The sequence below is a fragment of the Macaca fascicularis genome, chromosome 7, assembly GCF_037993035.2.
Source record: "Macaca fascicularis isolate 582-1 chromosome 7, T2T-MFA8v1.1".
NCBI classification, from domain to species: Eukaryota; Metazoa; Chordata; class Mammalia; order Primates; family Cercopithecidae; genus Macaca; species Macaca fascicularis.
Genome location: NC_088381.1, coordinates 129,651,216 through 129,679,010, shown reverse-complemented (window position 1 = coordinate 129,679,010; position 27,795 = coordinate 129,651,216). Strand labels below are relative to the sequence as shown.

General features: G+C 42.6%; 1 protein-coding gene and 1 pseudogene across 4 annotated transcripts in view; one reads left to right on the top strand and one right to left on the bottom strand.

The window, feature by feature from the left end:
- The window catches only part of SYT16 (synaptotagmin 16), a 287,967-nt gene extending 263,410 nt beyond the window's left edge, over positions 1 to 24,557 (bottom strand). For all 4 annotated transcript variants that reach the window (XM_073997493.1, XM_045396531.3, XM_045396532.3 and 1 more), the window contains exon 1: positions 24,329 to 24,557. Coding sequence is in view for 2 of the 4 variants with exons in the window: in XM_045396532.3 (XP_045252467.2) it covers positions 24,329 to 24,341 (13 nt within the window). In the remaining 2 variants the exon portion in view is untranslated. The remainder of the gene's footprint in view (positions 1 to 24,328) is intronic.
- Positions 4,509 to 5,108, top strand: LOC102136381 (cytochrome c oxidase subunit 4 isoform 1, mitochondrial-like; annotated as a pseudogene).
- Positions 24,558 to 27,795: the final 3,238 nt, after the last annotated feature.

Here is a 27,795-nt window from a genome sequence, read left to right as displayed (position 1 = left end):
ATAGGCATAAATAAATGGATGTAAAGGATACCTATGACTGAATGGCTAACAAGTTTGTTTCCCCGGCCCTCTCATCAATTCTGTAATCTGCCATACAACTCTATAGTTGAGACTTTTTTCTTAAAGTAGTTGAGTAGGTTGTATCGTCTGCAATAAAAATCCTGGTTATTACAACAGAAGACAAGGAAACAAATAGAATTAGTAAATCACTCTAGAAAAAAAAGCAAACCAATGGGAGGTGCAGCAGAGAAGAAAATGAGGGACTGGGGAAGGAATGTAGGAGAATGGCTACAGGATTTCAGAAGGCGCACATTTAATACTCAATTTTAAACTGTTTATGTTACCAAGATAGAAACTTCTATCCCTCCAAACCATCCATTGGTTTTCTACATATTCAAATGCCTTTCAAGTGAATGGACTGCTGATGTTTGTGTGAATTAAGGAAAATGGATTCCGTTTCCTTTGCCCATCTGGGTCATTGCAATGCAGACACAAGAGCAGCCACCGGCAGTAAAGTAGAGCGATCAAGACACTCAGAAAAGTAGAGCGATCAAGACACGCAGAGGCAGGCACAAAGAGGTGGAAGGGACCATGAGAAATCAACCCCCAGGAATTCAAATTCTATGATTTGTGTGAAGGATATGGGAGTAAAGACTTGAGCTGACCTCTGGGTCATATAAAGATAAGCTGCTCCTAGCCCAGTGGTTTCCAAACTTTAGCAAGTACCAGAATCACCTGGGGTGCTAATCAAACCACTGATTGCTGCGCTCCACCGGGTTTCTCAATCAGTGGGTCTGACATAAGTTCTGATTAATTAAATTTCTAACAAGTTCCCGGTGATGGTAACACTACTAGTCCAGTAACTTTGTAAACCACCGTTCTAGGCCAACAAGAGTGGGTCTTACTCACCTGGGACTTGTAAGTTAAGAAAGACAGGAAAAGTTTCTGTGAGCCAGATAGGAAAATTTTTGTACCATTATCTGTAGTTTAAAATGTATTTTTGTAGAAAAGTTTTGTTTGATTTTGTTATCCACGTGCTGCTGATCAAAGTATAAATTGCATACTTTGATTTTCCTTCTGTAGGGAAGGCAAATTTCTTTCTGTAGGGAAATTTGGCAACATCAAAATATTAAATGAGTACATCCTTTGACTCAGCAGTTCTACACCCAGGAGAAGTAAACAGTGTAAAAAGATAAATTCAGGAATATTCTGGCAGTATTTTTTGATCTTTTAAAAATCCCTAAATGGCCATTAAAAGGTGATTGATAAAATCAATCATAAAAAAAATCACCTGGCCGGGCGCGGTGGCTCATGCCTGTAATCCCAGCACTTTGGGAGGCTGAGGTGGGTGGATCACGAGGTCAGGAGTTTGAGACCAGCCTGGCCAACATAGTGAAACCGCGTCTCTACTGAAAATACAAAAAATTAGCTGGGCATGGTGGCAGGTGCCTGTAATCCCAGTTACTTGGGAGGCTGAGGCAGGAGAATCACTTGAAGCCAGGAGGAGGAGGTTGCAGTGAGCCAAGATCATGCCATTGCACTCCAGCCTGGGTGACAGTGTGAGACTCTGTCTCAAAAAAAAAAAAAATTCACCTTTCATGAGACAACATTTACAATGTACTATTTAGTGAAAAGGCAGGTCCTTATACACATTTACTCCACTAGTCAGTGCTGCTCAAAGTAGCAGTCTATTAACTGTTTTTTGCCATTCTTGAAATTATAAATCAGCACACACTGCCTTCTTCCTTGAAAATGTCTTATCACAGCAAATAATGCAACAATTTCTCATATTATCTTCATATGCAAAATGGGTATAAAAGATCAGGATTTATAAAAAGGTAAGTTTCTTTAAGGCCTTAATGAAACTAAAACAAGTGCTTTGGAAACAGAAATATTTCCAAACACATGCCTGGTTTTATGGGAATGCTATGCTATATACCATCATATATCAACACACATCTTTTTCAAACAATAGGTAATTGGAATACAGCAATGTGTTTAATGAATAATTTCAAGAGAGAACAACACAAAGCACTAAGCAGTATTTATATACCAGTACAATTGGATAGATGGACAGGTGATCTTGTATATCAAATGTGAATCAGGGCTGGGTGCGGTGGCTCACGTCTGTAATCCCAACACTTCGGGAGGCCAAGGCAGGCAGATCACCTGAGGTCAGGAGTTCAAGACCAACCTGGACAACATGGTGAAACCCCGTCTCTACTAAAAATACAAAATTAGTCAGGCATGGTAGCGCACACCTGTAATCCCAGCTACTCGGGAGGCTGAGGCAGGAGAATCACTTAAACTCAGGAGGCGGAGGTTGCAGTGAGCCGAGATTGCACCACTGCACTCCAGCCTGGGCAACAAGAGCAAGACTCTGTCTCAAAAAAATAAAAAAAATAAAAAAATAGCCAGGCACGGTGGCTCACACCTGTAATCCCAGCACTTTGAGAGGCCAAGGCAGGCAGATCACGAGACCAAGAGTTTGAGACCAGCCTAGCCAACATGGTGGAACCTTGTCTCTACTAAAAATACAAAAAATTAGCCAGGCACAGTGGCAGGCATCTGTAATCCCAGCTAGTTGGAAGGCTGAGGCAGGAGAATCACTTGAACCTGGGAGGCAGAGGTTACAGTGAGCCAAGATCGCACCACTGAATTCCAGCCTGGGTGACAGTGCGAGACTCTGTCTCCAAAAAAAAAAAAAAAGTAAATCTGATATGGATGCATCCTTCCCACTAAAAACACATGGAAATTCTGAATAAAATATAACCAATAAGCAAAATTTACTTCCAAAGGACAAGTATCTACCAGATTCCAAAATTTAAAAAATCAAAGCCAGAGCTTCAGCAATCCACTGGAATTTTAGTTTCAGACTTCGAGGCTATGGACTCCACAGGGAAAAAGAGGAGGATTGGAAGCTCCACCTCCACCTCCCTGCAGGAATAAAGCCCTGCACCTTAAAGAACAGTCCTGTAAGTAAAAAGGAAACTGTACACAGCCTGCTCGCTAGCCCAAGGAGAGAGAGAGGAAGTTGCTGAGTGCCCTGGTCCTTGAGTTTAAAATTTAAATTTAAAAAAAAAAAAAAAAAAAAAAAGCCACTGCTGGGCACAGTGGCTACTGTCTGTAATCCCAGCACTTTGGGGAGGCTGAGGTGGGCAGATCACAAGGTCAGGAGTTTGAGACCAGCCTGGCCAACACAGCGAAACCCTGTCTCTACTAAAAATACAAAAATTGGCTGGGCGCAGTGGCTCACGCCTCTAATCCCAGCACTTTGGGAGGCCGAGGCGGGCGCATCACCTGAGGTCGGGAGTTCGAGACCAGCCTGACCAACGTGGAGAAACCCTGTCTCTACTAAAAATACAAAATTAGCCGGGCATGGTGGCTTGTGCCTGTAATCCCAGCTACTCGGGAAGCTGAGGCAGGAGAATCGCTTGAACCCGGTAGGCAGGGGTTGCGGTGAGCCGAGATTGAGCCATTGCACTCCAACCTGGGCAAAAAGAGTGAAACTCCATCTCAAAAATAAAAATAAAAATAAAAATACAAAAATTAGCCAGGCATGTTGGCAGGCACCCGTAATCCCAGCTACTCAGGAGGCTAAGGCAGGAGAATCGCTTGAACCAGAAAGGTGGAGGTTGCAGTAACCTGAGGTCGTGCCATTGCACTCCATCCAGCCTGGGCAACAAGAACAAGACTCCGGCACACACACACACACAAAAAAGCCACCCATGAGAAATCCTGGGCTTGCACAGGATGAGGGGTCTAAATGTTTCCTCCATATAGTTTTTAATACTCCAGGATGAATTGTTACTATAAAAAGTGATCCAGGACCACCAAAATTCCTAGGGATCCAGTAAACACAACATGAAAATCTCTGTCCTTACAGACAGAGATTGAAATAAATAATTTTACAGCTCAAAGCTTATGGGAAACTCACTGAAGATGAACTAGCACAATTAAATATCACAGAACACATGAGGAAACGAATCACCATGACAGTGAATCAGCAGACCTGAAAACTGACACCTTAAGAAGTGAAAACAATAGATGAATCAAATGGACTACAAAACAGTCAAGTTTAAAATAATTTAGAAACCATAGTGAAGGAATAAGATACTCTGGCAAAGGGACAGATTTATTTTAAATAACCAAATAAAATTTTATAAATAAAAACTATTATTAGTGGAAAACAAAACTATTGCTAGGTTAAATAATAGAACAGAGCTACCTTTAAAAAGAACTACTGGGCTGGGCCAGGCTTGGTGGCTCACGCCTGTCATCCTAATACCTTGGGAGGTCAAGGTGGACTGATCACCTGAGGTCAGGAGTTCGAGATCAGTCTGGCCAACATGGTGAAACCCCATCTATACTAAAAACACAAAAAATTAGCTGGGCATGGTGGCAGGTGCCTGTAATCTCAACTACTCAGGAGGCAGGAGAATCACTTGAACCCGGGAGCTGGAAGTGCAGCGAGCTGAGATCACGCCTCTGCGCTCCAGTCTGGGCAACAAAAGCAAAACTCCATTTCAAATAAAAAAAAGTACTGGGGTCGCGGGACACCCGGCATAAAGGGTGGTGGTGGTGGACAGCAGCGGCAGAATGTTGCCTACCAGGGTATTTAGCCTAGTTGGCAAGCGAGCAATTTCCAAATCGGCGTCTGTACGAGCACACGGAAATGATGTGAAGAGCGATGACAATGCGCTCCCAGCTTATGTGGATCGATGTGACTATCCCTTACCTGATGTGGCTCATGTCAAGCACCTGTCTGCCAGATAGCAGGCCTTGAAGGAGGAGGAGAAGGCCTCCTGAAGCAACCTCTCCATGGATGAGAAAGTCGAGTTGTATTGCATTCAGTTCAAGGAGAGCTTTGCGGAGATGAACAGGGGTGCGAACGAGTGGAAGACAGTTGTTGGCGCTGCCATGTTCTTCATTGGCTTCACGGCGTTGATTATCATCTGGGAGAAGCGCTGTTTGTACGGCCCCATCCCGCACATCTTTGACAAATAGTGGGTGGCCATGCAGACCAAGAGGGTGCTGGACATGAGGTGAACCCCGTGCAGGGCTTTGCCGCTAAATGGGACTATGACAAGAACGAGTGGAAGAAGTGAGAGATGCTGTCCTGCGTCTGTGCCTTGCTCTGTCACCACCATGCAACTCCATGCCTATTTACTGGAAACCTGTTATGCCAAACAGTACCACTGCTAATAAATGACCAGTTTACCTGAAAAAAAAAAAAAACTACCGCAGTGGAAGAAAAATCTGGAGAAGTTACCAAAAAGAAGGTGTGGAGAAGGGAGAAAGGAGAAATAAAGAATATGAATATGAATCAATGCATAGTTAACAGATAAGAAACACAGAAAGAGATGCTTCAGCATATGGCAGTTTAAAGAGGTCTAAGAAGGAAAGAAGGGAATGAGAGAGAGAGAGATAATACTCAAAGAGATGACTAAGAATTTTCCAAAATTAGAAAGTGAGAATTAAGACGGAAAATGTCTAAATAAAAACAAATCCACACTATACCCATAATGGTTAAATGTAAGATTTAAAAAAAAAAAAAGAGAGAGAGAGAGAAATTCTTAAAATCAACCAGAGGAAGACAATTTATCCAAAAATAAATTATAAGTTATAATTCTCATCAGTGATAGATGATAAAGGACTAAAAAGTAATACATTAAAATGTTGAAGGGACTCTCATTTCTGGACAAGATGGAATAAGTACAAAAAACAAAAAGCTCCAAGAAAAGTCTATTCTCTCCCTCAGGGTTTCTCACCTTTGGCACTGTTGATTTGGAGCTGGATAATTCTTTGCTGTAGGATCTTGTTCTCTGTATTATAGGATATTGAGCAGCATCCCTGGCTAGATGTCAGTGACAACCCTCCAGTTGTGACAACCAAAAATGTCTTAGACATTGGCAGATGTCATCTGGGGGAATAAAATTATCCCCAGCTGAGAATCAATCCCCTTAGCCAAAGGATGTGGAAGAGGACAGTGCTGCAAGACAGAACCCTTTTGAATATACTCATTGTATTTTAGACAAACACCATGAAAGAACTGCATCTCTCTGCATCCCCACCAGGCACTGTGAAGAGCCCTGATGACCATCCTTGCCTGGCACTAACAGCAAAAGTAGCGTGCCTTCCCCTCCTCGCTGGAATGGGTTGGAGCTCTGTTGACCATTCCTGCCCTAAACCAAGACAGGATGAGGAAAGAAGCAGTGCCCCTTCCCTTCTTCAATGGCATAGCGACCACAGAACCCACATGAACTGTAGGGAGAAACACTCCACCACCCTGCACTTACTAACTGAAGCATCTCTTCAGCAAAGAGGCAATGCCCTACCTCCTCTCAGCTAGAGAGTGAGGAAGGATTATGGAGAAGAGGGGACTGGATAAAGAAATCTTGTTAAATCTGTGTATGAAGTCCTGTGCATACCCCTAAATGGTCCATGTGTGAAATCAACTGGCGTCAACATAGTAAAGTTTTGGGAACTGAACTATGGTGAGAAATATCATATAGATTTCAATTCACCTACGGATAACACACTATATAGAGCAGATCAGAAGATCAGGGCAAAGGCTATAAAAACTAAATCGACATTCAAGCCACAGCCCACAAAAGTGAATACGACATGAGTTTTGAGCCCAAGCAGGTTGATTGCCTCTAAACCAGAGTCTCATTATGTAATACTCAAAATGTCTAGGATACAATCCAAAGTTACTCATCAAAGTTATTCATCATACCAAGAACAGGGAAAATCTGAAAGACAAGACAATCTACAGACACTAACATCAAAGTGACACAAATGTTGGAATTTATGACAAGGATTTTAAAGCAGTTATCATAAAAATTCTCCAAGAAATTATGAACCCTCTTCAAGCAAATGGAAAAACCAGAGGTCTCCGAAAAATACTCAAGACATAAAGAACAAAACTGAAAATAATAGAACTGAAAGATACAATAAATTAATTTTTTTTAACTCACTAGCTGGGCTCAGTGGCAGAATGGAGATGACAGAGGAAAGAGTCCAGTGATCTTAAAAATATATCAATAAAGCCAGGCGCGGTGGCTCATGGTCATCAGGGCTCTTCACAGTGCACTTTGGGAGGCCAAGTTGGGCAGATCACGAGGTCAGGAGATCAAGACCATCCTGGCTAACACGGTGAAACCCCATCTCTACTAAAAATACAAAAAATTAGCCAGGCGTGGTGGCAGGGGACTATCTACTTAGGAGGCTGAGGCAGGAGAATCGCGTGAACTCGGGAGGCGGAGTTTGCAGTGAGCCAAGATCGCACCATTGCGCTCCAGCCTAGGTAACAGAGCGAGACTCTGCCTCAAAAAAAAAAAAAAAGAAAAAAAGAAAGAAAAGAAGGTATATCAATAGAAATTGTCTAATCTGAACAACAGAGACAAGTTTAGGAGGAAGGTGTGAACAAAGACTCAGGGAGCTGTGGGACAATAACAAAAAAAATCTAACATTTGTGTCATCAAAATCTCAGAAGGATCAAAGAAAGAATTCAGGACTGAAAAACTATTTCAAGAAATTATGAAAATATCCCAAATTTGGGGAAAGACATAAATCTAGAGATTGAAAAACCTGACTAAACTTCAAACAGGAGAAACTCAAAGAAATCCATACCCAGACATATCATAATTAAATTTCTGAAAATTTAAGACAATAAAAACATCTTGAAAGCAGACAGAAATGACAAAGTATATATAGTGGGATAATAATTCAAATGACCATGGATTTCACATCTAAAATCATAGAGGCCAGAAGGAAGTGGCACTTTCTCTTTTGTGACATATTAATAGATTAATATATATATTTGTATATTTATGTATGTCAAATATATATTATATGTCATATATAATATATAAATATATTCTATATATCATATATATGTCAAATATATATTTAGCATATATTTATTGACTTAAATATATGTCAAATAGAATGCCAACAACTCTACTAAAATATCATTCATAAAATACAACACTAAATAGTAGATATTATCATAAAAATGAGGAAACAGGTTTTAGCAAACTTTATTTTGTCCAATATAACATATTCTCCAATGCGAAATAGCATTGGGTTTATAATGGCTTATTTTTTCATTACAATTCTTATCTTTTTCAAACGTCTGTCTAAGCCCATAGACTTTATGATCAGTGTTTTGTTCCTGGTCCAATTGGTGGTGATGTTTTCCCTAACATTTCCTTGATTGTGCATATGCTTTGTTAGGAATAGCCTTAAAGTGAGAATAAGGAAAAAGAGTTGGATCTGTATTGTCTGTGTCTGAACGTACTCAGAGTCCTCACCCTCAGCCAAAGGACAAACTGTCACTGCACATAGTGATCTGAGATGTGTATTCAGATTTATACATTTATGGTATCAGATAGGATCCAATTCTCCTTTACACTCAGAACAATCTGTGTAACTCTACGTGTTTTTCTTCTTTTCCATTTCTACCAAGTCTGCACCACATTTTCAGATCCTATGATTATTTTGTTGGGGTGGAAGTGGCACATTTTTCAAGTGCTAAAATAAAGCAACTGTCAAGTCAGAATTCTATACCAGTGAAAATGTCCTTCAAGAACAAAAGGGAAATGAAGACATTTTTAGATGAAGGAACACTAAGAAAACTTGTTGCCAGCAATCCTACTCTAAAAGAATTGCTAAAGGAAGTTATTTGGACAGAAGGGAAATATTATTAAGAGAAATCCGGATCACCAGTAGTGAAAGAAGAGCAACGATGATGATAAATATCTTGGTAAACATAGTAAACCATTCTTCTTACGAATTCTTTAAAATATGTTTGATTTTTGAAGGCAAAAAGTATGTGTATTAGTTTGCTAGGGCTACCACAACAAAGTACCACAAACTGTGGGGTTTAAACAATAAAATTTTCTCATATTTCTGGAGATCAGAATTCCAAGAGCAAGGTGCCAGCAAGGTTGGTCTCTTCCGGAGCCTCTCTCTTTGGCTTGTAGATGGCCATCTTCTTCCTGTGTCTTCACACGATCCTCTCTGTGTCTGCGTCCAAGTCTCCTCTTCTTATAATGACACTAGTCACATTGACTTAGGGCTCACTCTAAGGACCTCATTTTAACTTCATTTTAACTGAATTACATATTTAAAAACCCTAGCTTCAGATACAGTCACATTCTGAAGTCCTGAGGATTAGTACATCAATATATGGATTTGGGGTGCATACAATTTGGCCCATAAGAGAATGTGAAATATAATATATAAAAAATAGAGGAGCAGAAAAAGGGACTTATATGGTGGTAAGAATTACATATTCCATTGAAGTGGTGAAATATTGATTCTAGGTAGACAGTGAGAAGTTCAGTATATACAGTGTAGTTCCTACTCCACTTAAAAACATACAAAACATGGCAATAAATAAAATATCAAAAATGTGTAAATAATCCAAAATAAGGTAGAGAAGGGGAAATAGAATAACCAAAAAAGAAAAAAAATTGTGACCAATAGGTCTAATCCCAGCAATGTACCTTTGATTAACATTAGAACAATCAATAACATTGCTTATTCTATCAATGACTCATTTCCAGTGTAAAATGGCAGACTGAACACACTTTTATCTCTATTACTGCACCTCAGATTTCTTAGAGAAAAGAATTTTAAGGTAAAAACCAACATCGACAAAAAGAGCAAGGGAGAAACAGTAGCAGATGAGAAAGATCAACACATATTTGGAAGATGAGAAGGATATAGCTAGAAACTACGTCTCACCATCTTTCTTCACTTTGCAAGGCACCTACACAGGGGAAATGCCACAACAGGCTAGCTGATTCATGCAGCAGAATCCCAGAATGGTTCTGTCATTGTAGGTGCCTGTTCCGTCAGAAGGTGGGGAACAGAGACAGGGCTGAAAACAGGAGAATTGGTGGAAAGGATATTTAGAGAGCCAAGCCTCCACCAGATCCAGCAGCCAACAATGAAGCCTGAGGACTATTTCCTTCCTAAGGGTCATGGATTGAATTGTTCCCGAAAATTCATATGTTGAAGTCCTGACTCCACTATCTCCGAATACAACTATATTTGGAGATATAGGAGGAAGAGATAGTTCAAATGAAATAAGGTCATAAGGGTGACCTTTAAAGAGGTAGTTCAAATTAAATAAGGTCCTAAGGGTGGGACTCTAATTTAATAGGACTGGTGGGCTTACATGGAGAGGAAAAAACACAAGAGATTTCTCTCCTCCATCCCGGTAAGGTCACAGAAAGAAGGTGCCACCGGCAAGCCAGGAATATTAAAAGGGGTTGGGGTATTTATAAGTTGTGTTTGGCCTCACCAAACACCAACCCTGCTGGCACCTCAGTCTTGAACTTATAACCTCTAGAACCGTGAGTAAATACATGTGTGTTGTTTAAGCCACCCAGACAGTGGTATTTTGTTATGGGAGTCCCAGCTGACTAATATACCAAGTCTACACGGACCTCTGTTTAATCTCTGGAGAAATAAAAGCAGAGAGGCTGTGGGTTTGGAAACCAGGCATCCCTCGTGGCAAGAATGAGGTTCTGTACCAAAAATGGAGTATTCAGGAAGAGTCCATGATAATAAAAGGGAAGTCTGCCAGGTCTCTTCACCTCCTGGATTCACAAAATAATGACAACTAGGCTTATGCCCAGCAGTACCTTCAGGGAGAGAGACAGAGACAGGAAATTGGAATCTTCATCTCTAAAGAAAATTACTGGGCCCAGAAAAAATACAGCAGGTTCTCGAATAATGCTCTTCCGTTATAACGCTGATGAGAACAAAACACTCTATTCCTGACCAGAGCCACTGCCTGTGTGGAGTTTGCATGTTCTGCCCATATCTGCGTAGGTTTTCTCTGGGTACCCCAGTTTCCTCCCACATCCCAAAAATGTGCACATGAGGTGAACTGGCATGTCCACATGGTCCCAGTGTCAGTGAGTGTGGCTGTGTGTGAGTGCCCTGAGATGGGATGGCGTCCTGTCCAGGGCTGGTTCCAACCTCGCACCTGAGCTGCCAGGACAGGCCCCAGCCACCCACAACCCTGAATGGGAATAAGTGAGTTGAAAAATGAATGTAGAAATAAAAACAAATTATTATAAAATAAAAATTCATAAAGTATATTATAACCATACCAATGCACAAAAATAAATGATGCACTATGAAAGCACTCAGCAAGCCCTTGTTTGCTTTTTGAACTATGGGGTAGCAGGAAGTACTAGTGACAATTTTCACTCTGCAAAAGTTAATTCATTGATTTAGCCCACCACACTATAAGCCACTATTACTCACTGATTCACCAAAAATTAGATAATTATCTTACTTGTTTTTATTAATCTTTCTTAAATGTATATATAACTCACATTAATTTCTATGTTTAATATTAAAGGGCTTGGGGTCTTTATTTAGAAGTTTTGTTACCAGAAATACACCATAGAAACTTTGTTGTTGTTGTTCTTGTTGTTAAGATAGAGTCTTGCTCTGTTGTCCAGGCTGGAATCAATGGCATGATCTCAGCTCACTGCAGCCTCAACGTCCCTGGGCTCAAACCATCCTCCTACCTCAGCCTCCCAAGTAGCTGGGACTATAAGCACGCTAATTTTTGTATTCTTTTTGTAGAGACGAGGTCTTACTCTGTGGCCCAGGCTGGTCTCAAACTCCTGGGTTCAAGCAATCCACCTGCCTCCACCTCCCAAAGTGCTGGGATTACAGGCAAGAGCCCCAGCCAGGAACTTAACTCTTGTTTATATCAATCACCCTATGGTAAAATTGGTTTTGTTATATGTTGTTTCACTTAAAGTCATAGGTTCCAACAACCTATCAATTACATTAAGTGAAGACTTACTACATCTACAAATACCAAGAGCTGGGGGCCACAGTGAAATGGAATCCCGAATAATCACCCTGAAGTGACACAGCAAGTAAAGCAGCCCACAACCCTGCCCTTACAAGCTATTTTGGTGCCCCACTCTCAAATGTGAAAGAACCACCAAGGATCACACTTCATTTTTCAAGATGCTAATGGAGGATTTGTTCCAGAATAACCTATGACAGAGTAAAAGCAGTTTTTCATTTTTTCGGTTTTAGGGCTCTTTTTTACTTTGAAATTTTCAGGACCCCAAAGCACTTTAGTTTTTGTTTTATTTACTGATATTTACCATATTCAAAATTAAAGATGAGAAAATTTAAAAACAGAAGCATATACAAGCACAAGTTCGATTAGCCACTGGGTGATGAAGTCATAGCTCCTCATGCCCCCTCTGCAAATTTTGGTGTACACTCAATAAAATGAGAGAAAAAAGACAAACACATTCTTATTATTATGAAAGTAGTTTTGACCTTGCAGACCCTCTAAAAGTCTTAGGGACCACCATTACCTTGAGTTCACACTTTGGGAACTGCTGGAGTAAAGGATGGGATGCAGGAAAAAACAGCAGTCTCACAGTAGATAACCAGAATGAATTTGTCAAACATAAAAATGCTTATTATAACCTGGAGTGGTGGCTCACGCCTGTAATCCCAGCACTTTGGGAGGCTGAGGCGGACGGATCATGAGGTCAGGAGATCAAGACCATCCTGGCTAACATGGTGAAACCCTGTCTCTACTAAAAATACAAAAAATTAGCTGGGCGAGGTGGCGGGCACCTGTAGTTCCAGCTACTCGGGAAGCTGAGGCAGAAGAATGGCATGAACCTGGGAGGTGGAGATTGCAGTGAGCCGAGAGCCTGCCACTGCACTCCAGCCTGGGAGACAGAGCAAGACTCCATCTCAAAAAATAAAATAAAATAAAATAAAATAAAATGCTTATTATATATAAGCTATCACTATGTATACTCAATAGAAAACAAAATTGAGGAAATATCTGCAGAAGTAGTTCTTTCCTTCGAGGAGAATATAGACTAGAATAAGGCCAAAAAAGAAAAAGTGTATGAGAGATATGAATAAAATGAGTGACAGATTCTGAATGGGAGAGTTGACAAAGATTTCAAAGAGAAAACAGAACAGCATGTGACTTGGGCCACAATGGAGAAAAGAACCCTTTTTAATAAAGTGAGTTCAGACTCTTCTCTTTGTATTCATTTTATATAGACCAATTTTCTCAGATAAAATAAAAATGTTTGTCTCCAGGATCCAACTGAGTTCATAAAGAGTGGGATAGCCTTAAGTTGATTAGAAATAGTGTTCAGAGTTTCAAGAAACAGACATGGAATCAAATCAGTACTTTCCATTAACCAAACTCTTGAGAATAGTTTCATATTTTAAACTCTAAGACAATCATCTTAAAGCAAGAATTCAATCAGCAGTTTATTGTTGCACGGAACAGTATCATAAAGCAGTCAGTCACTGTCCAGTTTCTAGATTTCTATCACACTCTGTTTGTTTTTCGTTTTTTGAGATAGGGTCTCCCTCTGTCACCCAGACTGGAGTACAGTGGTGCCATCTCAGCTCACTGCAACCTTCGCCTCCTAGGCTCTAGTGATTCTCCTGCCTCATCCTCCGAGTAGCTGGAGTTACAGGTGTGCACCACCACACCTAGCTTTTTTTTTTTTTTTTTTTTTTTTTGTATTTTTAGTAGAGACGGGGTTTTGCCATGTTGGCCAGGCTGGTTTTGTACTCCTGGCTTCAAACAATCCACCCACCTCGGCCTCTCAAAGTGCTGGGATTACAGGCATTAGCCACCACAACCAGCCTCTATCACGCTTTTTGTAAGGGCAAAGCAATAGTTCGAAGTGTATAAAATCATTAAGAGTATACAACATAAGCATATTAAAACTTTACACTGCATTCCAACCTGGGCAACAGAGTAAGACCCTGTCCCCTGTCTCTTAAAAACAAATTAAAAATTAAAAAATAGGCCGGATGCAGTGGCTTACACCTGTAATCCCAGCACTTTGGGAGGCTGAGGTGGACAGATCACGAAGTCAGGAGTTCAAGACCAGCCTGGCCAACATCATGAAATCCCATCTCTACAAAAAATTAGCTGGCATGGTGGCAGGCACCTGTAATTCCAGCTACTCAGGAGGCTGAGGCAGGAGAATCGCTTGAACCCAGGAGGCAGAGGTTGCAGTGAGCCGAGATCGCACCACTACACTCCGGCCTGGACGACAAAAATGAAACTCCATCTCAAAAAAGAAAGAAATAAAATAAAAAATAAAAATTAGAGCCTTAAAACTTTAATATCCTATCCCCATATGATGCCTCACACCTTGGCAAGGTACCCTGAAACAGTCCATTTTCCCCCATGAGAAAACAGTTGCTCTTTGGTATCATTCTTCCTCATTTGTCACACTCAGTGCTCTTTACCCACTGTCAACCCGAGTTTCAGAGTCTCATCCTGACTTCCTGTGCTTCTTAATGTTTCCAAAAATGAGACAATTTGAGTGTTTTCATTTTTATAAATCTGTAATGTTTTCATAACATTCACAAAGCATACTGCCTTCTGCTTCTTCAGAGCCCACCACAGCAGCCTCTTATTCAGATGGACTTTCCCAACAGCAGCTCAAACACCAAAAATTACCCTTCCAGCGCCATGGTTTCTACAGTGCAACAGCTCTCAGGTTGGAAAGAAGAGAACAATTTCTTCTCTGACCGAGGCGATTATTTCAGGCTTTACCACCTGCAGTGGTTAGTAGGTGTCAACTTGACCGGATTGAAGGATGCCTGGATGTCTGGTAAGCAGTGTTTCTGGATGTGTCTGTGAGGGTGTTTCCAGAGAAGAATAATGCAGGAGTCAGTGGCCTAAGAAAAGCAGACCAATGTGGATAGGCACCATTCAGCTGGCTGGTGGCCCTGCTAGGACAAAGAAGGGGTACGGGAAAAGATGGGGGATTCACCTCTGCTCTTTCTCTCCCTCCCAGAGCAGGACTGCCTCCTCTTGCTGTTGGATGTCAGACTCCAGGTTCTTCAGCTTTTGGATTATTGGACTTGTACCAGCAAGCTCCTGGAGGCTCTCAGGCTTTTGGCCTCAGACTGAGAGCTGTACTGTTGGCTTCCCCAGTTTTGAGGCTTTCGGAATTGGACTGAGCCATGCTACCAGGCTCTCTGAGAGCCATGCCACTGGCTTCTCTGGTTCTCCAGCTTGCTGATGACCTGTGATGGGACTTTACCTTTGTGATCGTGTTAGCCAATTCGCCCCTAGTAAATCCATTTGTATAGATATATCCTATTGGCTTTGTCCCTCTGGAGAACCCTGACTAGTACACCATCCCAATGATATCTAAAGTCTTAAAGAGGAAATGTAATACTCCAAATAAAAATCTAATTGAAGAAGTAGATATAAAAGTTTCATGGGGAGTATAGCAGACAGATTCTAAGATGACTTATGATTATCCCCATCTCCTAGTACTCACACCCTTGTTTAATCCCTTCTTTTTGAGTTAAGAAAGAACCTATGACTTGCTACTAACCAAGAGACTACAGCAGAGGTGATGGAATGTCACTTGCATGATTCTATTACTAGGAGACTTTCTCCCTTGCTGGCTTTGATGAAGCAAGAGGCCATACTGGGAGGTTCACATAGAAGGGAATTGAGGGTAGCCTCTAGCTAAAAGCCAGTAAGAAATTGAGGCCCTCAGTCCATCAGCCTGCAAGAGTCTGAATCCTGTCAATGCCCGTGAGCTCAGTAGTGGATCTGCCCCACCCAAGCCTTCAGATGAGAGCCCAGCCATAGCTGACACCTTGATTGCAATGATGCAAACTCCTGACCTACAGAGCTGTGGAATGAGAGATAAGTATTTTTTTAAGCCACTAGCTTTGTGGTAATTTGTTATGCAGCAATAGATAACAAATATAGGGGAGTATAAAAAAATAACACTGTAGAAAATATGACTATGGTTCTAATTATCACCACTAAAATCTAACAATTGATTTGGACTAGTTAGGAAAGATATTGTAATGAACTTCTAAAAATTCTAAGAAATAGGACGATAGGGGTTAAGGGAGAGGGGTCACCCTCTACCTTCCTCCTGTGGAGAAGAAGGGGAGGGCTGTTGAAGGCAGCCCAGTTCGTAAGGGCTCTGCAAACCTGACACTAATAGAGCTGGTATGTCTCAGCCAAAATACCAAGAATAGTGAAACCAAAGGGAAAAGCAGATTGGCAGATATGGGGAGTTAGAGCAAGAGCTGGGAAGCAAGAGTGACAGAGAATGTCAACATGGGCAGTGGGAGGATCCCAGAGCAGATATCTGAGACAAAGAAAGGTTACTCCCAGAAGGAAGGGCTGGATGGCTAAGGTCAGGACCAGTGGAGACAAGGTCATTTATGTATGGGTATTACTAGAATATTAAGCCTTTTTAAAGCTCAACAATGGAACAGCCAGAAATTTTTCAGGCTTATCAACATCATTGAAAGGGCTTTTATAAAACTTCAGAGCCAGGAAGGCATTAAACTCTGAAAAGTAAGGCAGGCGGATCACTTGGGGTCAGGAGTTCATGACCAGTCTGGCCAACAGGCTGAAACCCTGTCTCTTCTAAAAATACAAAAATTAGCCGGGTGTGGTGGCAGGCACTTGTAATCCCAACTACTCATGAGGCTGAGGCAGGAGAATCATTTGAACCCAGGAGGCGGAGGTTGCAGTGAGCCAAGATCGTGCCACTGCACTCCAACCTGGGCAAGAGAGAGACTCCATCTCAAAAAAAAAAAAAAAAAACAACTCTGAAAAGGTACCCTGAAGCATATCCACCCAGTGCTATAGCCATCCATCAGTCTTTCCTGAGAAGGGTAGGCCACGAAGCCCAGAGAGATCACCAAATGCACATCAGTGGAGAAGTGCTGAAAACCCTCTTGGCTCTTAAATCAAAGAGGTAGCTGTTGCAGCCCTTTTCAGAGCCCATCAGTGAACTCTGCCAAGGTTTCTGCAGGTTGTGTGTGTGCACGTTTCCCAGACCCACATGCTCATGGTACAAGTACGCTTGCACAAAACAATAAGCATTGGGGAAGAAAACATGATTAATACTTCTATTTAAAATCTGAGTTCTGCACCTTTGGGTGCTTGTCCTAGATTCTCTTCCCTAGTCTTACATTTGTACGCAGATCATTTGTTCTTAATTTTATATTCCTCACACACAAAAAATGGAATCAATGACTAGGTACCCTGTTTCTGAGAGTCAGATTGTTCTCATAATATGAGTACGCCCTATGGGGAGGTACATGCCATGGGAAGGATCTTATAGCAGGTAAAGGGACAGACATTTATTAATGCATATGTTGTGCCAGCAACTCTGTTGTATCTCTTTTACTCCTTGTAATTCCTCCGAGTGGAATAAGCCAAAGCCTCTGGGAAGTTAAACAATTTACCTGTTACCCAGCCATTGAGTGGCAGGGCCAGAGTTCACAACTCAGGAACCTCTGGAACCAGGCCTGTGCTCTCTTCCACCATACCACACTCAGTTCATCAATCTTTTGTAATTTCTATTGAGCTAAGCCAATTGAAAACCTGCTTGTAATTGGTAGATTATGTTTATGGTGCTCTTTTGAATTAAGTATATAAACCAGGGTCATTTTCATGCAGGGCAGGTAAAATCATTTTATGTCTCTTAATCTTTGCTCCATTGTGAGTAAAACTATAGAATGTGACTTATTATATTCCTACAATTAGAAGCCAGAAGAATATTATATTCTTACAATAAGAAAATTTCATTCTAAAGGGGTGATATCCATCCGTAAATTTAAATTACCTAAAATCAGATATGTATAATCCTTAATGGAAGGATGGCAGCTGTGCATAAAATGTTTTTTGTAATATGCACTTCAGATACCTTTCTAATCTACTACAAAGCACTGTCAGTGAGTGTATTATCATCTTAATATACAGATAATTGTTCAATGGCATAATAGGCATCTTATCATTCATAATGCTAAATAATAGTTAATGACTACATAATATCCTAGTGACCTAAAAGGACAAATGTCATCCAAATCTACTATACTCAGGAGAAGGGAAGGTTTATTCCTCCCAAGATATCTGTCCCATTTCTATTATAAAACATATTGACCAAATTTTACATTCATTTAGAAACTCAGGTTGGTCAAGAAAAAGCTTCACTGGGTTTACCAATTCAAAGATGCCATGCTGAAATAAAAACATAGGAATTCTACAAACAGTATGAAATTATTTATGCTGATTTACAATGTTTCTATAGGATAACATTAACTGGGTAAATCAGTTGAGAATATTGCCACCATAACCATCTTTATGTTTTCTTCTAGAATTTAATTATTGGTTTAAAAACAGGAGGAGCAGTTCAGAAAACAAAACAAGAACAAGCAGCTTCACAGACCTTTTCTTCTACACTGTTTATAATTACCCAGGCTTAGTCAGCTTTTCAAACTTAAAACAAGTGCACAGCCCATATATGGCAAATCAGTACATTCCTCAGAACTCTGCTATTCTATAACATTAATAATATCTAAATGCTGTCATCTTTGTTTTTTGTTTTTTGTTTTTTTTTTTTGAGACAGAGTCTCACTCTGTCACCCAGGCTGGAGTGCGGTGAGGCAATCTCAGCTCACTGCAACCTTCGCCTCCCAGGTTCAAGCGATTCTCCTGCCCCAGCCTCCCGAGTAGCTGGGATTACAGATGTGTGCCACCACGCCCTGATAATTTTTTCATTTTTAGTAGAGATGGGGTTTCATCATGTTGATCAGGCTGGTCTCGAACTTCTGACCTCGTGATCCGCCCGCCTTGGCTTCCCAAAGTGCTGGGATTACAGGTGTGAGCCATCGCGCCTGGCTGCTGTCATCTCTTATTGTAGAATTGCTACTGAAGTCTGATAACAGCATGGGGATTATGAGGAGGGAAGTATGCACAGAGGGGCAGTGAAGCATCATGATGTCTTGGATTTTCCTTCAAAATGCCTCTCCCAGAAAAGTGGAGGTGGAGGTGGAGATGAATACAACAAGATTGGTGAAATGCCAATGCTCATTAAAGCTATGTGACCTGGATACATGGGGGTTCACTATATTATTCTCTCTTCTTGTGTACATGAAATTTTCCCTAATAAAATGTTTTGTTAACATTATCACTTCACAACAGAGTTAGGAGTCCAACGTTATTTATTTCACAAAGTAAACTCAATAGTATCAGACCATAAAGCCTAGAATACAGATTAATATCTCAGTGCTTTCATTTATAAACTCCCTCTCCGCCAAATTTGCAGAAAAGCTGCAAGAACAGCACAAGGAACTCCTAAATTCACCAAATGCTAACCTTCGGCCACATTTGCTTTCTCTCTCATATGATACACATATACATATAAATGCACACATACATGCATATATCCTTTTTTCCTAAAGCATTTGACATTTAGGTGCAGATATCATGTCCCATGTCAACCACAATAAAAATACCAAATTTTAGAAATTTAACACTGATACAATGCTATTATCCAGTACACAAGCCATGTTCAAATCTCACCAATTATCACAATACTGTCCTTTGTCACATTTTTTCCCTGATCTGGGATATAACCTGAAATCATCCATTGCATTTAGTGGTCTCTTTAGGCTTCTTCAATCTGAACAGTGCCTCAGCCAGCTTTCATGACATTGACTTATAGAATGTCTCTTGATTTGCCTTTGTCTGATGCTTCCTCATGATCAGAACCAGGTTATATATTTGTGGCACAATAAGTAGCATTGTGTCCTTCTCGGTGCTTCATATCAGGAAGTACAGGATATCAGTTTGTCCCATTATTGTTTCCTTTTTTTTTCTTTTTTTTTTTTTCTTTTTTTCTTTTTTTTTTTAGAGACGGAGTTTTGCTCTTGTTGCCCAGGCTGGAGTGCAATGGCGTGATCTCAGTTCACTGTAACCTCTACCTTTTGGGTTCAAGCGATTCTCCTGCCTCAGCCCCCCAAGCAGCTGGGATTACAAACTCCTGTCACCACACCCGGCTAATTTTTTGTATTTTTAGTAGAGACAGGGTTTCACCATGTTAGCCAGGCTAGTCGCCAACTCCTGACCTCAGGTGATCCACCCGCCTCGGCCTCGCAAAGTGCTCGGATTATAGGCGTGAGCCAGCATGCCCAGCCCCATTATTGTTAATGTTAACTTTGATTATTTGGTTAAGTAAGTATACTCCAGGTTTTCCCCTCGTCTTCCAATTAATAAACAATCTTTGGGGAAAATGCCTTTTTTTTTTTTTTTTTTTTTTTTTGAGACGGAGTCTCGCTCTGTCGCCCAGGCTGGAGTGCCGTGGCCACGATCTCAGCTCACCGCAAGCTCCGCCTCCCGGGTTCACGCCATTCTCCTACCTCAGCCTTCCCAGTAGCTGGGACTACAGGCCCCCACCACCACACCCGGCTAATTTTTTGTATTTTTAGTGGAGACGGGGGTTTCACCGTGTTAGCCAGAACGGTCTCAATCTCCTGACCTCGTGAATCGCCCGCCTTGGCCTCCCAAAGTGCTGGGATTACAGGCTTGAGCCACCGCAGGCCAAGAGTGGAAGCTCTTAACTAAGAAAGAAAGAAGAGCTCTCTGCAACAGAGAGGGATCCTAAAGAAATGGGTTGCCCCGGGGGAAATTCTTTAACAATGTAAATAATTCTGTTCCTCTTAAAATTTTCACATAACAGTTCAGCATCCATGGATGAATCTTGCTTGAATAATTACTATGATGGTTTCAAAGTAGTAATTTTCTAACTCTCTTGGTCTATATTTTTTAGTTGGCATCATTTATAAACTTTTTAATAATGACTAGGGTTAGAAGTCATTTAACACAAGATTTTCCATCCATTTTCAGTCAAAGTGAAGCAATTTTCTTTTAAAGTCTAAGCATCTGAAATCCTGAACATCTCAAGTCACTGTTTAGCACTGGTTTCTAACCTGGACTTGTTGAGGGCTTATATTTGATCCCCCACCCCCACCCACCCTCTTCCAGGACTGAGCACTGAGTGGAAATTGCTGATGGAGTAGACAGGATGGGGAGAAAGGAAACTGCAGGTTGCCAACAAGAAAGAAGAAGGGAAAAAGTGGCTGCTGGTGGAGACTGAGTGCAGGGCCGGAACATCAGCCTATGATGGAACAGGCAAAAATGACACAAGATCAGCCAGGAAACCAGGAGCACCCAAATGGGGACAGATGTCTCCTTTTACAATACCAAATGCTCGTCCATCACAGCCCCAAAGACACATCCACCTGAAAACTGCCCAAGATTTCCAGGGTATGATAGAGTTAGATGTTTCCAACATTACCTAAACATGCCTGGCTGTTCCTAAGAAATTATTCTTACAAACAGACTAAAGCGACTTCAAAAATAAACACCTATAAAAGGAAGTACTAATAATGCAACAAATGCCATAAATGGAATAAAAAAAGAAAAGTAGTACTTCACTACTTTTGTGTTCTGGAAACAAAATATTATCTGGAATACTTGTCACTGAGGAAATCATGAAATAGTTCAAGTACCCAAGTACCACCACTTTATATAACAGACTGGGATCTCAAAGTTCCTCACGATTTCATGATAACTTACTGAAAACCAAGTTGAAGCTCTCGAGTTCTGCTGTTCTCCTCTGGAATCTGCCCTTAGACAGCATGCTATCTAGACATAAGAACATTTTCTATTGGCTATGTTCTTTTTTGTGAACATTATAAGTTTCCAGGCAAATATTTTAAAAATATCTCCATATTTTATATAATTTACATGCTACATTCATATAGAAGGTCTTTCTGGATTCTCTCCAGAAATGACTGGAATAGAACACTTGGATTTCGCCTGGTTTTAGAACCAATTTTTCCCTCAAGGGGAAATTTTGTGGGGGAGAAAAATGGGGGTTGAGGGAAGCAGTCAGCTATAGCCCTAAGGCAATATTGTGCCCAGGTTTGATTTTATCTTGTCGAGGTCATGTAGTCACTGCACAGTGACAAGACAGGACTGCTAAAGAAGTGATCATCACTCTGTTCCTACCTGCCTCTCACCTGTCATTTCCTCACCTGCAGAGGTAAGGAGAAGGACAGAGGAATAGTAGTTCCTGTATCACTGGAACTTGTTAGAAATGTAAATTCTCAGGATGCACCCCAGACTTACTGAATCAGAAACTCTGGGAGTGAAGTCCAGCAATCTGTTTGAACAAGCCCTCTGGGTAACTCTGATGCATGTTAAAGTTTAAGACCTCCTTTTTAAAAATACTGATGTCAGGGTCTTTTTTAAAGCTCTCTGGGGTAATTCTAACATGCAACTAGGACTAAGAACCAGAGCTAACTAAAGAACTCTATATCTGGGAGAAGCCCTGGGCTCTACATTTTCAGAATCACCTCCACGCTAACAGAAGGCTGTGGGACTTTGGGCTGCAGACGTGGCCAAGCTTTGTGGGAAATTTTTCAAGACACTGACAGAGAATACTTTCCTTCTCTCCCTTTTGATACTAGAGACACATAGTAAGCCTCTCACATTACTTTTGAATAAGAACAAAGACAAAATAATGTTTCTCCACAGTTTAGAAACCTTTCAGATTTCTAGCTCCGTCTCAGCTAAGAGAGAACATAAGATTGAGCCTAAAAAACTGCTCAAGAGCTGAGATGGTCAAATATCATCATAATTTTTTCATAAACAAAATCAATGGGCAAAAGTTTGATTCTTCAGTAGAGTTGAATATACCATATAAGGAAGTAGAAGAAACATTAATCTAAATAAATTGGTATGGAAGCATCTCAGTTTATATTTCTAGGGTACTAAATGTTTCATCTTAACCAAAACATAAAATAAATAGCAGAACAGTGTCTTACTGCATGTGTGTGATGCATAATTGCTCGTAGATACTTTGAACCCCTTTGCCTTTGTTTTTCCTGAAAAATACAATAAGGCCAAATCTCATGATCTCCTTCTTTGTTGAGTCTTACTTTGTTAAGTAAAGCCTCAACCATAATTTTTTTTCTAAACACACACACGAACCGAACCACACTTTGTATAAATGAACAGAGCTGAGGAAAGGGAAATTTGGCCCAGATTAGCTGATTTTACTGGAAACACCTGATTAACATTTTTCTCTTTAAAAAGGAGGACAGCATGGTGGTATCCCACACACAAAACAGCAGGGAGAGGGCAACCACCATTTACTGAAGGCCACCTGTGTGCCCAACGATTGTAAGAGCTATGAATGACAGCCTTGTCCTAATTTAGAGAAACTGAGGACAGTGCCAAGGTCCCACTGCTAGTGAATTCTAGAGAGATAAAATACAGGCCTGTTTGACTACAAAAACTCAAGCTCTCCGCACTATCCTAAAGCTGTGTTCTTGGCTGGGATAATTGTTTACAAGGAAAATAATAAATTATTGCAGAAATTTTGACATCTCATTTTCCCATCTCTTTTCCTCCTCACCTCTCAAAAAAAATACCTTCCAAAGGGCCTCTGTAGCCAGCACACCATTCCATCTTTTGTTTTTTTCCTCTGTGGCCCAGACTGGAGTGCAATGGCAGGGTCATAGCTCACAGCAGCCTCGCACTCCTGGGCTCAAGTGATCCTCCCGCCTCGGCCTCCCAAAGTGCTGGGATTACAGGCCTGAGCCACCACATCCAGCCCCATTCACTCACCTAATGACGTCCCTAACATGCGCCAAGCCTGTGCTAGGGACTTTGGATGCTAGGTATGGCAGGTGTGACTTGGTTTTACTCTGAACTCCCTTTGAGGCTTCACTAATATGTATCTGGCTTCAAATGCAACTAACTTAACCAGTTTTCATAGACGGGATTCCAATTTCCAAAGGCACTGAGCCATAAGAGCAGCGGTGCCAAGATGCCAAAAGCAGGCCAACCCAGCGCCTTCCAACGCTTCCATTCAGAGTTTCAACCTGATGTCTCCAGGCACTCCTCCCATCCACTGACTATGGTAACCAGATGCGGTCTCCAGCCGGCCTTGTGCTGCCCGCTGCGAATACAGCCTGTGGGCCACAGGGCAGCCGAGCCCTGCCAGCCATCCTGATCCTCAGAAGGCAGACGCACAAACCCGACCCAGAACTCGAGGCGAACCTTGAACTCACAGCGCCAAAAACGCGCAGTGCCTTCGTTTGCCCGGCTCGCTGAAGGCTGGCTCTGGGCCTGGGGGCAGTGCCCGCGAAGGGCTGCGATGGCAGGCCCCGCTGCCACACGGCATTGAGGGTCCCCTCCGCCTCGGCGCCGGGCGCACGCCCTTCTGCCACATCCCTCGCGGGGCGCGCCGCCAGGGCCACCTGCCCTTTCAAGCCCCGCCAGGCAGCCAAGGGTGATGAGCGGAGAGGGACCCGGCCGCTGCTCCCGCGAGCCAGCACAAAGGCAGCGTCTGAAAGCGGAGAACTTCCCACCCTGGACACCGCGGCCTCCCCCGACCCCGGGCCTCCGCGGCCGGAGCGCACTCACTGTCAGTCGCCATGGTCCGACGAGGGGGCTGCTGGGCGGCCGCCCAGGCTCGGGGAACCGGCGCCGAGCCCGGCCGGGAGCGCGCTCCTCGGCAGGCCCGGTGCGCTCGGGGGCCGCGCCGCGCACAGCCCCTCCTGCCGCGCGCCCCCGCCGCGCCGCCCCGCGCCCAGCAGCCGCCAGCCCCTCGGCCGCCGCCGGCGTCCCGAGAGCCCAGCCTCCCGGGCAGAGTGGCCGAGCTGCGGCGCCCGGAGGCTGGATCTCCCAGTCCTCGCCTCGCCGCGTCCGTCCCCCTCCCCTCCTTTCCCTTCCGCCCCTCCCCCAAAGAGGATGCTCGCAGCAACTTGGAAACATGCTCCTGGCCACGCTAGGGTCGCCTGTCCACGCCACCTTTCCAACAACGTTCCCGTTACATCCTTGTTTTCGTGTCACCTTTCCCATTCTCCGCTTCATCCCTACCTCGAGCTTCTCACCAGCGGGGTTGGGACCCCATGCTTAGCCCCAGCTGGAAGGAGCAAAGCAGGAGATGAGCTGGGGGTGTTGGGAGGATGAGCCAGGTGCTGGGCATTGATCCTCCGGGGCAGGAGGTCTCCTGTGAAACCGCTCAACGCCATCGCCGTAGGCTCCAAAGGGGCCGTGCTCTTCATGTCACCCTGTGTTTTGTCTCCGATGTGAAAATAGTTCCCAGCACGTAGTAGGCTCTCAGCAGATTTCTGTTGAGTGGGTGAATGGATGTGTTTATAACTGGATGCCTGCATGAATGAATGAATGAATGAATGGCTAACTAACTGATTGAATGTCCACTGGATGAGCAACCCATACATGACCAACCACAACCCTGCCGCTGACTAGGGATGGACGCTAGAGTAAGTAAGTGGACCAGGCCAAATGAGGGAGCCGGAGTCTTGTGCCTCACAGGCCATTGTGGTTCAGGAGGGCTCTGAACTGAGGCTGTCAGTTCAGAATGATGTTGTATACAGCTTCTTGAAGTCCAAAAACCAATTTCTGATGGATTATTGGGTTATTCTGCCATTATTTTTGCAGCAACCTAATATATTAGGGGACAGTGGTACATTAGAAACCCCCATCTCCACCACCAGATCCATCATGTGAAGGATCACATGGCTCAAACACATGTCCTAAATTACATGGCAGGCTAGATACTTCTTAAAGATACAATCCATTTCGCCCAGGCATGGTGGCTTAAGCCTGTAATCCCAACACTTTGGGAGGCCAAAGTGGGAGAATCACTTGAGCCCAGGAGTTCAAGTCTGCAGTAAACTATGATTGCACCACTGCACTCCAGCCTGGGCGAAAGAGCAAGACCTTGTTCCTAGCTTTTAAAAGAAGAAAAAAGGGCTGGGTTCACGCCTGCAATTCCAGCACTTTGAGACGTCTAGGCAGGCAGATGGCTTAAGCCCAAGAGTTTGAGACCAGTCTGGGCAACATAGTGAGACCCTGTCTCTAGAAAAAATAAAGCAAAAATTAGCCAGACATGGTGGTGCATGCCTGTGGTCCCAGCTACTCAGCAGGCTGAGGGGGAGGATCACTTGAGGCCAGGAGGTGAAGGCTGCAGTGAGCTGAGATCATACCACTGTACTCCAGCCGGGGTGACAGAATGAAACTCTGTCTTAAAAATAAAATAAAAATACAAAGATACAATCCATTCAATGCATTTGGAGATGCATATCCAAACCCAATCAGTATGTATCACCCCAGCCCCAGGCTGGATGCTGAGAAGACTCAGGAGCAAGGCTCCTGTCTACCTGCCTATCCACTAGCTCCCATGTGGCTAGGCAGACACAAAACCGCCAGAGAACAATGCAGGAGTCCTCTCTGGTCAGTTCACAGAGCACGATGAGGGAGAGAATATTCTGATCTGGTTCCACATTCTGATTCAGTCCACTTGGAGTAGGACTTAGGGGAGTCCTTTTTTAAACTCGTGTTTAGCCTTTATTTGTTTTAACACAGGTGATTCTGAAGCACACTTCTAGTTAAGAACCACAGAGACCTGGTTCATTTGTCTTTGACAACAACCATCTGCAGTAGACCCAAAAGCCAACACTCCTGAAATGGGTTGAATGGGGAAAAGAAGAATGAAACATGACCCTGGAGTCTTGAACCTATTTGGAGCTCACAAACCAGTACGCTAAGCTGGTGTGAGGACAAAGAGGGTGAGTTGGGTTTGGATTCAACTGAAAGGTCAGTGGAACCTGTGTGAGGCTCCTTATTCATTAATCAAACTGGTTTTTCCAAATGAGAAAAAGAAAAAAAAAATGACAATTCAAAGTATATGTTCAATCAATGATTTCTGAATAATGGACCCATTGGATAGCAGGTTTGCATAGCACCAGACGTCAGATGAGAAGGGGTTAATGAACAAGTAGATTTCATAGAGGCGGAGGCCCCAAGCGCAGATAATTCTCTTAAAAAGTTTATTGGTGAAGGAATGAAAGAGGATGGAGAGCTTTGGAAGAGAGCAGGATCAAGATAAGATAGGTTTTATGTTCTGTTTTGCTTTAAGATAGATTTCTGTACACATATTCAAGTATTTAATGTATAAAAGAATAAATTTTCACTTTTCTATAACTAAATCAACTTTCTGGCCCAAGCCCCTATTACACCCATTGTTAGGGAGTTTGATTCTACTCAGTTCAAGGTAAACATCAATTCAGGCTTTTCTCAGGCAATTCAGAGTTTTCCTCCCCCATTTTTTCTTGGGGTTGCATCCATGTTTGGAAGGACAGGTTGGGTAGCATCAGGGATGGTAAGAGGTATCAGGCCCCATCTGCCCCTATTGGGATGTACCTCTTTTGTCTGGACCTCAGAGCTCGTCAGACCTCCACAGCCATGAGTGAGGGTGGCAGCCACCACTCTGTCCTCCTCCACACCAAAGCCCCTTCAGGTCTGACTTTTTCTCCTTGACTTTCCTATTGCTCTGGAGAGGAAAAGTTTGGCTACTCACCCATTCCATTCTAAGGAAACAGTGAAATCTGTGGAGTCTCAGGCCTTTTCTAACAAGCTGAACAACCATTTCTTTCTTATCATTCCCTTACCATGTGGTGGAGGGGAGCTCTGCATGACGGACAGCCAAGCAAGACATTTAATGTGACATGAGACAAAGGTCCCCTTATGGCTCAATTTCCCCAGCCTATCTGGAAGTTCTACCACCTTCCCGCCAACGCCTGACAATAGGATGTTTTTCTAACAAGGGGTATAGGATATTTTCAGCCCCATGTAACTGCATAAGGGTGGCTTAAACAATAACACACCTTGTTATGTATCAAGGGATCCAAAGGTGGGTGGTCCCGCAGTTAATATAGCATCTCCACAACACCCATAAGAACTCGGACTCCCCACCTTCCTCCTCTGCCACAGTAAGGCTGCTGTAGCACAAAATCTCCCAAATCTGGTGGAAGAGGGGGATATTCCTCCTCGTCTCTTTATTTATTTATTTATTTTTTTGAGAC